The sequence below is a fragment of the Micropterus dolomieu genome, linkage group LG23 (genome assembly GCF_021292245.1).
Source record: "Micropterus dolomieu isolate WLL.071019.BEF.003 ecotype Adirondacks linkage group LG23, ASM2129224v1, whole genome shotgun sequence".
Classification (NCBI taxonomy): Eukaryota; Metazoa; Chordata; class Actinopteri; order Centrarchiformes; family Centrarchidae; genus Micropterus; species Micropterus dolomieu.
The window spans coordinates 27,003,803-27,017,826 of record NC_060172.1 but is presented as its reverse complement, the minus strand read 5'-3'; the positions used below and the strand labels follow the sequence as shown (position 1 = coordinate 27,017,826).

Sequence of the window (14,024 nt, the reverse complement as noted above, 5' to 3'; positions counted from 1 at the left end):
ACCTGGTAGATTGTATTTCCGCTGATTAGGAGAAGCCAGAGACAACCGTGGATAGTCCCAGGAATGTGTTCTAGGGGGGCGGGGCTTAAAAAGGGACCTATCCACCCGCTGTCTGTCACTTTTCCCTCATAAACGGAAAAACCTTTGTGTAAATAACAAGGGATTAAACTACAGTGACTGGGGTTCTGAGGGACTTGTTTGCACCACACACAGGGGAAAGTTATAGGACAGGATGTGAGGCTGATGTGTTTGGCTTTTCATAAGGCAAATCTGAAATGCTGATAGACAGAGAGGTGGAGGGAGAGAAGAGAGAGCAAGTGGTCCGGCTTTGCTGAATTTGGTCAATACTTTTCCCTCAGCAAACACTTGTGAAGACAAAGTCTCTTTACTGCTGTCACAGTCACCTGAAAAATGAATTATTTGAATTGGTAGCACACCTCTGTGAAACCCGATCAGACTGTTGCTGTAGGCTCAAGTTAACAAGCCAGGTGAACAAGTGCCGGCTGAGGGAAAATCAAATACAGAAGGACCAACTTTAGGACTTTCTCATTCATTCCCTCCAGCTTGTGCTCTCTTTATTAATGATAACACACTGTGTTTTGTGTTCTTTAAAATAAACTACTGATTACTCATTGCTCTGGGTTTCATTTGGTGTTGTCCAATAACCATTCATATTTTTTGTAACTGTAGTTTGAGTAGAATTGACGGACCATTTTCTTCAATTTTTGGTGTGGGATCCTGTATTATGTTTTGTTTCTAGTCCCCCCATTGGCCAGGCCCCTCTACTTAATGTTTCTCACTTTTATGTCTCCTGTTTGTCTATAAATTCTCCCTCGTGGCTCTGGATGTAGTGGCAGCAGTCTGAGGTGCTGCCCCTCCTCGCAGTCATAGTCTGATAAATCTCTCCAATAATCATCATCATCATCATCATCATCATCATCATCATCATCATAATCATCACCATCATGACTAGCATCTCTGAGGATGAAAGGAACAAAGAGACGAGACAACAGACAAATGGACAGAGTTACCTGTAAGGTGGCCCTGTGGAGAAAGAGAGTGATTGAAAGAGGAAAGAAAGAGGGGGATGTAGGCATAACGGGACGGACAGATGACAGTGACAGAGGACACAGAAATGGAGCTAACAGGATCCTAAATTAATGGCAGAAATGAGAGTGGAAAAAGTGCAGCTGAAAGAGACGGACAAAAAAGGCCAGAATAAGAAAGATAAAAAAATCAAGGTATCAAGCGAACAAGAGAAAATATGATGAAACACATAATCTGCATATTTGACATGCTCATCTATATCACTGCTGTACGGTGAAAACCTGTAACTGCTCCTTTGATTTTGGACCTTATATTAATAAATGCATAAATTGTACTACTGCAATCTTCACAGTTAATTTAATACACGTGAGAAACAATCAATATCCAAAAATGGTCAACTTTAACTCAATTCTTAAATTTATGTGGGTGAGAGACATTTTCAGCTGACAGCAGTGACATGTTCTAGGTGGTGTATAAAAGGCACAGCAGGGTAGGTGGAATATCGCAGCAATAGTACAGTACCAGCTTTGTTACTGTCACCTATTGTTACACTATTCCACCCACCTTAACTGTGAGCCTTTCGGAGTGGCAATCCCATATCCTTTGGAGTCCAGGTTCCCCCCGACTTTCATGGTGTCACAAGGCTTGCGCTGCTCCGTGTATTCGTTCATGGTTGACTCCAGGAGGAAAGCGTACTTCCCCTTGGACTTACGGACCCTTGCCACGCCCTCCGCAGTGGTTTTGGTGAAGACGGTTGGTTCGGCAGACTTCATATATGACCACATCTTCTCGTAAACAGCTATTTTGGACCTCTGGGATGGAGGAGGGGGTAGAGGAGAGAACAGAGGTTAATTAGGAATAAATGGGCATCATTTTGCTAACATAGCAGGCCAGGATGATGATTTTCACAGCCCTGCCAAGGAAAGAGAGACCATATAGCTCAGGCCGCCTACAAATGATTTTGCTTGAGGAAAAGAGATGACAGATTGAGTGAAAGATAGCCACACCACTCCTAAATTGACTAAATCTCTGACAGGTGTAGGTAAGGAAGAACAGTGCGGATGTGTAAGGTTTCACACGTAGAGAACAAAGGGTAACATTTTATTTGTGCAATTTGACTGGATAGTTTGCATTCAAGTGACCCTGTGAAACAGGATTCAGGCAATTTGACAAAACTGTCACTGTACTAGCTCACTGAATGTATTTCAGCCTTTTGCACATCATGTTGTTGAACTGTATGCTTAACCCTTTAAATGATGGTGATTGGTGATATTCTGTCATCCAGTCCCATGAAAAGATCAAAATCAAAACTGAATTAATCCTCCTAACAAGACAGTATTGCCTGTATAACCACAGATCTGCATTGTTGTCCAAAAACTATTAAAAACACATCAGTGAGCCACACTGCCAGTGCCATGCTCCTTTGTTCCTTCATTACTACTGTAGTTTATTTTGAGTCAGTCCCACGCACTGTAAATACTAAATAGCCAAATGTGTATTAATCTGCCACTGAAACAAACAAATTAACATTTAACATTTACTCCTGACTGGATAAACTTTCTAAAAACTGCAGCTATTTTAGTACATTACTTGGCCCTTAAAAACTGTCACCTGTTTTAAAAGATTTGCATCTTTAGTGGGCATAGGGCAGAGAGCCACAGTCCGGTTAGGGAAGCTAATGCATTATTGGCCTTTCAGGGGATTTGTTGACTCTAAGACAAATACGGAATAACGCCAGCCTTATCATTTAAGAACGGCTTGTTATTGTTAACCCATCCATGCTCTGTGTCTACGTCTAGATGGCAATTCACAACTCACTGATGCCCAAAGCGTTAACAGCTTCTCTAACCACAGATTTGATTAGTCAAATCAACGTGCCATGCTTGCTGAGACAAGCAGGATGAATCTGACATGCAAATACAAGAGCTGAGGAGGGTACAACAATGCGCGCTATTCATTATTTTGACACAGTGACACTCGTTGCTGTTTATTGATGAGGCGTGCCGTGCATCTACAATAGAAACAAGAGTACAGCACTGAGATAGAACTATATTAGGACGTTGTTTTTTATGTCTTTACTGCATTTCATTTATTGCTCCAGTTTCTTATGACGTAGAACAAATTTGCTGAGGCTGATTTTCACTCTTGAATAAAATCACAGTGCTGATAGAGCACTGTGTCTTCCATCTTCCATTTCGATCCTCTGGCACATAATGACATTTATAACCACATTTAAAATGTAACACTACTCTCTTGACAAGTCAAGCATCAATCTTACTTTAAATGAGTTTATGACTGGAGTAGTGGCACACTGATCCGGTTGTGCCGCTATGAATTTGGGACATGCTGTAACACAAGGACATCTGTCAGACATGATGCAATAAATTGTACTGTGTATATACCAGGCATGTGTCAGGGTGCATACGTGCAGTTCTGGGCACCAGTCTATATACTGTATGTGCAAAATGTGTTTTCATGTGTGTGTGTGTGGACTGTGTGTACTCAAGAGTGAAAATAACAAGCAGAGGAGTCAAACTGTCATTCTCCACAAGCGTCCTGTTTCTTTCTTCTCTTTCTTTCCCGGTGATAAATCATTATTCTGTCGCTCTGCAAGCTACAAGCCACGGCCTCAGCGACCGAAACCAGCGCCCGGGGGATGATGTGTATGTGTGTGCAAGTGTGTTGCTAGTGCATGACGGACACCTATCCCATAATAATGTCACTCACATCCAAGAGGACCAGCCGGCCCCTCTTCTCTCCATTCAAACCTTTCTCTCTCTTCATACTTTCTCTTTTTATTTCTCACTCTGTCTATCAAAGTCCATCATAAATTTTAAAAAGCGCCTTCACTTCTCTACACCTCCAACCCTTCTATCATTCTCATTCTTCAAGTTTAATCAATCAATCCATCCCTCTTTCACTTTTTTCCCCCATCCACCGATTTCTCTGTCTGGCTGCAGCAAAATGTGTATGTACTTGTGTTGCTTCTGTGCATCGTGTGTATCTATATCTACCTGTGTGTGTATGTGAGTATGTGTCGGAGAAAGAGTGTGAGCGAGAGGACGAGATAGTGATGATGATGACTGTGCATGTATAAAGCAGCGTCTGGCCTTGGGAGGGATGGATGTGTGACAATGCGGTGTGACTCTTTCCAGATTCTTTAACAATGAGCGAGGGTGTGGAAAAGAGGAAATGGATGCTGCAAGTCACCTTCAGGCGTCCACGCTATGGAAAACACTTTTAAATATACATAGACACACATCTGCTCTGCGGGCCACATATGAGGCTGAATTTGAATACATGCATGCACGCAAACACACACACACACACACACACACACACAGATAATTAATGGTGGTGGCGAATCCCCCTCAGCTGTGGGAGAGTAAATTGCTTTTTCACCCTCCACAGATTTCAGCCCGCTCGTTATGTTGATGATGCCAGAGCCGTTCACAGAAGCATAAACTGTCTGCTAACCCCACCTCCCCAAATACACACACACTATACACATCTTTAGAAAGCACAAATGTAAATTGGTATATACACACATATGATGCATGAGAACACAAACAATTCTGAATATTCCCACAAAGCATGACTATGTGACAGAGCAGATTTGTTTTTGTACATGTGATGACCCTGGTGTTTTTGCCCATGTCTGCAGGAAAATTCTGTCTTCATCAGCATTGTGTGCATTTGTGTGTCTCCATGTGTTTATGAGTACTTATAAAATTGCAATCCACTTGGGTGAATAGGTCAATGGGTGAAGCCACTAAAGGTCTCCTCTGGGCCACTTCACTCCACTCGTAGGCGTATTTTCCTGCTCACTATTTTATGGTAACAGCTCCCTGTAGTATATTCTGTTCCAGCTCTGTCCACCTCTTCAGTCCACCTAGTCAACCTCTAGTTCACTACTCTTTACTATTTATTATTATGATTATTATTACTATTATTATTGCTTTATTTGATAGGGTAGGGGAGTGATTAAAAGCATCATGAGTGCGGTAAACAAACATTGTTCCACTGTATTCATGTTTGCTCCACACTGATGCTTTTTCTTCTTCTACTCAGTATTGAGTCCCCCAAAGCTTTGGTGTGAACTTTGATTAAGCCATCAAGTTTTAGAAACAAATTAGCCGAAAAGTGAAAAGCCAGACATTGCAGCTTAGCGTCACTTCCAAAATTTAAGCCTCTCTTAATTCAAGATCAGGAGAAAGTCATCCGTTCATTCCTCTCCTCCCACTTGGACCATTGTAAATCAGCTGACACCATCATTAGTCATGTTTTTGTCCCACCTACAGACAGAGCAGAATTCTGCTTGGCTTTTGTCTGGCTTTAAGAAAGGAGACAACGGCCCCCTCCTATTTGCTTCCTCTTAATGGCTGCCAGTTTATTTCAGAAGTTACTTTAAGATTGTGTTGCTTGTTTTTAAAGTTTTGGCTTTCTTGCATTATCTAACCTCCTACACTGCCACTGGACTTCTTCCCCTCGCACCCTGTTCGATATTCTATGCTCTGCCACAAGTGAGCAATAATGGATAGAATGTAGAGGATGACACATAGTCCATCACATTTATATAATGGTGCTTTTAGAAAGAAATAATGAGGAAGAAACACAAGAAATATGAAAAAAATGTCATCCATTTCTCAGAAGCACTCTGGAATTTTCTTTCAAACACACAGTTATGTTCACATTTGGTGTTTCTCGACAAAACACAGTGTGTGTATCCAAGCTCCTCATGAAAACATTTGCACTGACAGTTTTTGAAATTGTTTGAATTGTTTATATCCATATTTGCTTCCTTGAAGTCTTCTTCCGCCCCACGTTTTGCAAAAGCTATATTTCTTGAAGCATTACTGCCATTAAAGGTTCAGTGTGTAACATTTCTGAGGATCTATTGACAGAAATGCAAGTTAAGAACCATAACTATGTTTTCAGTGGTGTATAAAGGCCTTACATAATGAACCGTTATGTTTTTATTACCTATTATTGAATTAGCCATTTCTATCTACATAACCGCAGGTCCCCCTTAAGAGCAATTTATAGTTATGCGTCAAATCGACGGCGTAGCCTCTGCGTAGCCCCCTGCCCTACACCGTCACCTACGCCGTTGCCTGACGTGCACCTCCTCAAAAATGTAACTACACGTCGAGGCGACGCGGACCGTAAGCACTGTGGTCAGCTGGTTAGCCTCGCAATGCCTCCGAGCCAACAGGAAGTTCCCGTGCTTTGAAGTAACTTTTACTATCGGCCAAAACAGCGACTGTAACACGGTGGATCGATATATTTGACCGTCACAACCCGAGCGAAATGACTCATTTCACTATCAGAATGTGATCCACTTGGTCGATAACATTTGAAATGACTATACTAGCCGCACGTATACAATTTTACCCCCCGGCAAAAGTCAACACAGTGGATGCTGTGGCGCTACTGCCGACTAGCATTTGGGGGTGTAATTGCAGAATGACGCACACGTCTCCGCACGAGTATAAATGCACATAGACCCTACGTAGGAGCTTAAATGGGCCTTTACATTGAGGTCGCAATGTTGCGCCGCCATGTTTCTATATAATGTTCTTCTTGTAGAATTCTGGCAGTGTACATGGTCATCACTACGTTGAATACGTACGTTCGAAGAAGAAGAAGAAGAAGGAGAAGGAGAAGGAGAAGGAGAAGGAGAAGAAATAATATACAGCAGGGGGCAGCAAATAACTTTTGCATTGGAGCAATTTTTTATCCATTAAAGTGTAAGACTCACCTAGAAGGTTGCATGTTCAATCCCATGTAAAGAGGATATTTTTCCCTCTTCAATAATTTAATTATGAAGCGACTGTTTCACATGCCCACAATAAAGCATGTGCAGTGTGTGTGTTCTGGTGTTTGACCAGCATCCATCAACCTACGGACGCCTTTTCATTTTCCTAGTATCTCCAAGCAGAGGACAATTAGGGGAATCATGTTTTCTGACAGCTATTTCAAAGGTGTGTCAAGCATGCTTCAGACTCTTTTTAATTTCATTCAGCATTGCTGCAAAAAGTCCTGGCGCTGTAGACTAGACAGTTGACTGCAATTCACAACCTCACCGCTAGATGCCACTTAATTTTACACACTTAACCTTTAACTGGCGATAAGTGGAACAGCCATTTGTATGATAGTATGTTGCATCAATGTGTGCTTATATGCGTGCACTAGATACAAACAAAACTCAAAACTCAATAAACTGCTATACTGCACTACTACTGGTTAAAATAGGGAGGGTTATAAGTAGGTTAGATGTAATCCAGATAATTGTTTGTAAAATTTTCATTAAATTATTATGACATGTTTGGTAATTTCGTAACCGTTAGAATTAGTTAATTACTTACTTTCAAATAAAGTTCTCTATGTATGAACACAGCTGGTTGTGCAGTACTGGTTGGGTTTTTAATAATAGTATAACTGCAACAGCGAGATTGTAGCAGGTGAAAACAGTCCTCCTCCAGGTCGTCTGAGACTTTATGGATTTTCCGCAGCTTGAGCTCAGTAGCAAATTAACTCTACATAGTAAAAACCTGAAACCTCAAAAGGAGTCAAGTAAGTGAGCAGAGTGAATTGAGTCCATACCCTGAAGAACTCCTTTGTAGAGCCTGAGTCCAGTGTCCCGTAGGCTATCTCTGTCTGTTTGGCCAAGTCCTCTGCACTCTCTATAGGTGAGACCATCCTCTCCACAGTGAGGAAAGCAGCCAGATTGGCTGTGTAAGAGGAGATGATGATAAGCGTGAAGAACCACCAAACACCTCCAACAATACGTCCAGACAGAGACCTGGAGAGAAGACAGATAAAAAAGGGAGAGGGTAGTAAGAGGTGGAAAGAAGGAAGAGATGTGACAAAAGCAGGAGAGATGGCAAGTAAAGGAAAATAATTGTAGATGAGACATTAGTAGAAGATGAAGGAAAAGATGAGGGGGAAGGTTAAATAGATAAAAAGAACATAAAAGAAAGACAAAGGGAAAAACAGTGAAGGAAACATAATTAAGGTTAGCTCCTCAGAGATATGCAAAACAACACATTGTAGTCACACAGAATTTTCAACACCATGGTGAAAATGATGGTGCCTCCAAAATAATTGCCTTTCAACCCACAAACCAATTCAGCACTAACAATAACCAAGGCTACATGAAACAGATTGTAATCTGGGCGCTCCTCCATCTCTCTCATGCTCATTCTCTCTTTCCTCTTTTTCCATGTTCACTCTCTTTATCTACCAATTGGGAGCAGAAGCATAAAAGTAAGTGGCAATTCATTTTGTTTGCATGGACTTGTTTTCACTGAATAAAGGGGAAGAAAGCAAGCAAGAGTTTGCACATTAGAGAAAGGGAGAGAAAGATGGGAGAAGGTGCCAAAACAAGTTTTTTTTTCAGTCCTGCAATCAATAAAATAACTTGAAATACTAATGGGCACAAACGGCAACATAGCTACAATAACTACGCTTTAGAAAGATCATGGAGGGGTATTGGCGAGACAAAAGCTTAGTTCCTCTGTTTTATATGTCCTTTATTTAACCATGTTAAGTCTCATTGAGATTAAAATCTTTTTTTCAAGAAAACAACTTTCACACACATACGCAGTTAAAATGTGATACAAAGTCAGTTAAAATCCAGTTAAAATTCATAAACAGGTCTAATTTCTAGGAGCAATGACAATACTCCGGAGTACAATTTTCTGAGGCCAATCCCAGCTGAAATTGGGTTCCATACACTATGGACACAAGTCAATCACAGAGCTGACACAAACAACCGCTGACGCTCGCAGTCACATCTACAGGCACTTTTAGACACAGAACAGTATCCGTGAATGATATACCATCCCCGCGAGGGAGCATTTCTGCTCCACATGTACAAACATGACTAGCGCAAGCTCGACCCTTCCTAGGCGCTCGCAACTGCTCAACACTTGACACTCAACAAGTTGACTTTTTAGACTTTGGAGACAGGATGGGATAGATAGCGGTTGATGGCACTGCGGAATGCTCCCTCACGAATATGCTTTTCCGCTTGCGGATATGGTTCCATGGTCTCGTTTCAAATACACGTGCCTAGGTTTGTGGAGGTTTTGAGACAAATCAAACTCCATATTTTTCACTTAAAACAGCTGCCTGCTGCAGTCAAAAATGATGCCATAAGAAAGGTGAGAGCTAAAAAGGTTGTGAGCTGAAAAACCAAAACAATGAGCTAAAAGATGCTGCAGCACTAGGTAAACTGCAGAATTGGATTATAATTATTTGTGGGCTCATCCCTATGAGGGACCATCATCCTCTTACATACAATCAGGAAATAAGGCCTAACATTTCTTGGGCAGGGAGCTGTTTGGTGATCCCACCACTTTGATGTGAAAGCAGTGATGTATGAGTTATTTTAAGGGTGGGCTGGGTTTTAAGGAGTGCGTGCTGGAGAGACAAAAGAGGACCTGACAGAGATGAGAGGTGCAGGGATGCCTGACTCGGCATAAATTGTCACCTTTTGAAGCAACTCCGCATTCAGCTGCTGTTCGAAAGCCAGCACGCCTCTTAATCCTCAAACACACACACACGCGCAAATATGAATTGATAGCGTGTCCTTGACGCATTGATCTGTTTACCTGAATTAATGAACTTACTCTGATGGATTCTCCTGAGAAAGAGTTGTTTTTGTTTTGCACTTATTAGGAGACTGTGGAAACTTTTTTTTTCAACCAGGTAATACTTCATGATGGAAATATGAAAATGTGAAAGACATGGACAATGCATTCTAAAAACACTTATTTGACAAGATGATAGTTCCTGCCATGTAAACACTTTTTAACCATAACAGTACTGCTGAAGCCTGTCTTCTTTCTCAGAATGACAAAGATGAAGATGATGATGATAATGTGAAGGAAAAAGAGGAACAGTGAAATTGCATTTTAAAAAAACTAATTTTCATAGGTTCTATAGGGTCTCCAACAGAGGCCATCGGGGGCGTGTGATGTGATTGGTTTACTGCTATACAAGCTTTGACAGCCTTTTAATCTGACCTGATAGAGTGACTGTGTGATTCGAATGGACATCCAAACAGAAAGAGAAGGGGGATTAAAAGCCAGGCAAAGCAGAAGAGGATGGCATAGATAAAGAGAAGGTTCAAGAGCAATGCACTTTTCCACTATGCACACTTATGCTCAATATGTTCATGAAAGCTCTTACCAAAACCTGACAAAACACCTATCTCATTAACCTGTCGAGCTTCAGAGCAGGGACATTCATTGAGTTGTGTTCATTAGATTTTGGATGTGCCACTTAAAGTGACTGTAACATGTAAGGAATTCATGTAAAGTCCACCTGATATTACATTCACTGATGTCAACATTGTTTTAAATGTATTGATAATAGTTTTTTTTACTTATTAACCAATAGAAGAAACGTCTTTGAGGAAATGCTGCTTTTTGTCTCTGGAAGGGTGTGTTAGACTAGGTAATGAGAGACAAAGTCAACAATTACGTCTTCATAGGAGAAGTCTTAACTGGTGATAAATACCCAACATAAATACGCATTTAAAAATGTTAGTATATCTGCATACAACTACACAATTGTATGATTTTGATAACTGTTTATATACTTATAACTGCTAAATAAGGGGGGTAAAGTAAAGTTTTACTAGTTTTCCTAATACCTAAAATGCCTGTGTCATGATGTGGACGAGAATTGACTCACCAGGAGGAAGCCTGCACAAACACAGCAGGAATGTACACACAGTATTTGTTTTCAAGCTTTTGTACTGATGCCATGAGAAGACAGATTCTGTAGTGGCAAAGCACACCGAATTTTACAAAACAGCCAACTGTTCAGCTGTGAAAATTAACTTTTTTAGTACCCTTAATTTAGAGTTGGCAGAGTGACGTGAGATTTTGAACTAGAGTTTTGGCTACAGCAAAAGTGTGCGGACATAGATGCAAACACTTAAACTTAAACCCTAGCACAAATAACAAGTTTTTACATAACACAAACCATATTATTCAGATGTGTTAAACAGATTGAAACCCTTATGGAGGAAATCAGGTTTCTTGTTTGACTTGACTTTTCAGAAGTCAGACTCCTGGGAATAATCAGAATTCTTAACGACGTCATCCTAAACTGCACAAATGCTGCATTTATCAACACCAAGCTGCATTTCTAGCTGTATTGTGTTAAAGGTTATTTGCTTGACAAATTTATTTCTTAGGTTCATACATTTACCTGCACTGTATGCATTCACCTAGGGTAACATGCATTTTTTTATAAAATTTCTTTAGGTTAGTGACACGATTGCATTAGACTCATACGGTTACCTAAAATGAATCACCCTCGACATGCTTGCAAATAAAATAAAAAAAGATCTATCAAGTTCAGTTAAAGATTTGGCTGATCGCAGCTTGCAATCAAAGACAGAACAACTAAAACGGTTCTGTATCTCATACTGCAGAGGAAAGGAAAAAAAACGATTAAACATGTCAGGTTAAACATGATTAAAGACACGTCGATTTCTAAATGTGTTGTCTTGATTTATTTGTGAGTGTGTATGAATGAAAAAGAGAGAGAGAGAGAGAGAAAGAGAGAGAGAGAGAGAGAGAGAGAGAGAGAGAGAGCAAGAGAGCGAGAGAGAGAGAGAGTATTCACCTGTGTTTGGCTTTGGAGTGAAGTTAGAGAACATGTTTACCTACCGGAGGGAGGTCAGCAGAGCACGCTCGAATCAGATTAGATTGTGTGTGTGTGTGTCCATATGTGCACATGTATTTTGTTGCTGTCCGAGTGAATTTTGGTGTACTTGGGTGAGCTTGGGGAGTGATGTCGATTCTTTCTGTGACACGTCAGTGTGAGCGTGCGTTTGTTGCAGTGTGAATGTGTGTGTGGCCTTCGTGTGTAGTTGTGTCTTGTGCGTTGGTATGCAACAGGCGAATCATTCTGTAGCGGGTCATGTATCATCTATGATAGCCAACAGATTGCCTCCCCAATCCTCTATGTGAAAGATTAATGGTATGCTCTCTCACACACGCAAACACACACACACACACACACACACAGAGTTATACGGTTTCTTTTCATCCAATACATCAGAATTGTCTCACCTAAAAGAGGAGACTGCAATCTTAGGCTGGATGTGTGCGCATCTTGCATGTGATTTATTTTCATTCTTATGAGGACTAATGGAAGACAAGGACGTTTCCCGTAGTTCATCAATCATCAGCTTATTTCCTCAGGTAATGCTATTTGGCTGACAGTTATCAGAATATTTTTGGCAGAAATGTTTTTTTTAATGCAATTGCCATAACAAGAGCACAGAAACACTTTCAAACACACACCGAAACACACACACACACACGGCTAGCTGGATGGTTGTTGTCCTGGAGTATCTACTCCTCATCCCTTGTGTTCTCCTACTGATTTCCCCTTCCCTGTGTTTCCTGTTAGTCCCTCTGTCTGTTCTCTCTCCCTGTTGTCTGCACGTGGTCTGTCTGGGCCTGACAGCATGACAGCATCTTTTTGAACTTGAAAATAACGTCTGTTTGGGCAATCAAAATAATTCTGTCTTCTTAAAACAACAGGTCGCCCATATGAACCTTGCAACTCGCTGTAATTGTTTCCCCTGTTCACACTGGCTTCAACAGTCAAATCAAGTGGATATCTTTGAAAGTTCACGTCTTCTTAATTCCCTCTTTCGATTTCCAGTGTTTCTGTGCTGAGCTGCACTGGAGGGACAGTAACACAAACACGGACTGTTGGAGCCTTATGTTAGCTTCAGATAAACATTGAAATATATTTTTACACAGAACTGTGGATTTTGTCCCCCATCACTAACATTGGAAGCCTGTTAGGAAGGGATCTCTTTAGGGCCAGCATGAACAACGGGAATGATTACTGCAAGCAAAAACTGTCTCAGTGAACATATACTGAAGGCTCCTGGTTACTGTTTTACTGTATAACAAACTAGAAATTGTTAACCTATCCATTACTGTAACATCTTATTATATATAATATATATATATAATACCACATACTACATTATTTGTAAATTTTATTTATTTTTTTTTTTTTACAAAAACAGCTTTAAAAAAATGAAAAAAGAAAAAAACTATACACAACAGACTTCCAACAAGTGTTTTTTTTTGCTGTTGTTCCAAGAAATATTGCAAAATCAACTTTTAAAACTACTTTGGACACTCCAGACATCATACGTGACATGTGTTTCATTTGATTATGCAAATTGTGAGCTTGTTAAAAATATAATATCCTTGTTTGTTAAGAGGTGCCAACAGGGGAAATGTGGTGATTTTAGCTGCTCTCCGATTGTGGAGCAAACAAGACTTGTATAATCAATTGATGGTGACAGACGTGTTAAAAAATGTTGAGTCTGACAGTTACTAGTGTGTCTGTTGTTTTGGGAAAGTGAAGCATGAATGTTTGATTAGTACATGGCAAGGGACAGGAAGACAGTAAAAAATGCAGATAGAAATACAGGCAAACATCCTTTCTTCTTCTTGTCTTTTATGTCTTATCTTTCTCCTACATGGACTAGAGGATGTGAAATAAAGTGAGTTGACTGATTGATTAAAACAGGCAGAAAGATTCTAGATGGAGGCGGAATAAAGGGAGTGAAGGCAAACAGACACACATGAAAGAAAATCTGATTAATAGATTAAAGATTAGGTGCAGCAGGCAGAAAATGAAAAGCATAATAAAATAAACTAATAACAGGGATCATAAAAGTGAAGCAGAAACACCCAGAGAGAGAGAGGATTATTAACAAGATTTACAAAAACTTTTACTGGTGAAATTCATAAACATGGTCAGTGCGACTGGGTTCTAATAAGTGACCTTGAGACTAATCATTAATTAATCAGTAAGCGTGCTCCACTGTAGTTAGTTAGTCAAACCATTAGCTGGATCTGTGGCTATCATTAACTATTCAACACGCAGTTGCACATAACACTCACAAAGACACACACATA

The 14,024-nt window shown here is 40.4% G+C and overlaps 1 protein-coding gene across 1 annotated transcript in view; it reads right to left on the bottom strand.

Moving 5' to 3' along the window:
• Positions 1-14,024, bottom strand: part of LOC123963777 (glutamate receptor 4-like) — a 61,795-nt gene that overhangs the window by 13,089 nt on the left and 34,682 nt on the right. Inside the window, exons 8-9 of the mRNA XM_046040820.1 lie at positions 7,654-7,852; positions 1,612-1,859 (exon numbers count right to left, since the gene is read on the bottom strand). Of these exons, the coding sequence (XP_045896776.1) occupies positions 1,612-1,859; positions 7,654-7,852 (447 nt within the window). The remainder of the gene's footprint in view (positions 1-1,611; positions 1,860-7,653; positions 7,853-14,024) is intronic.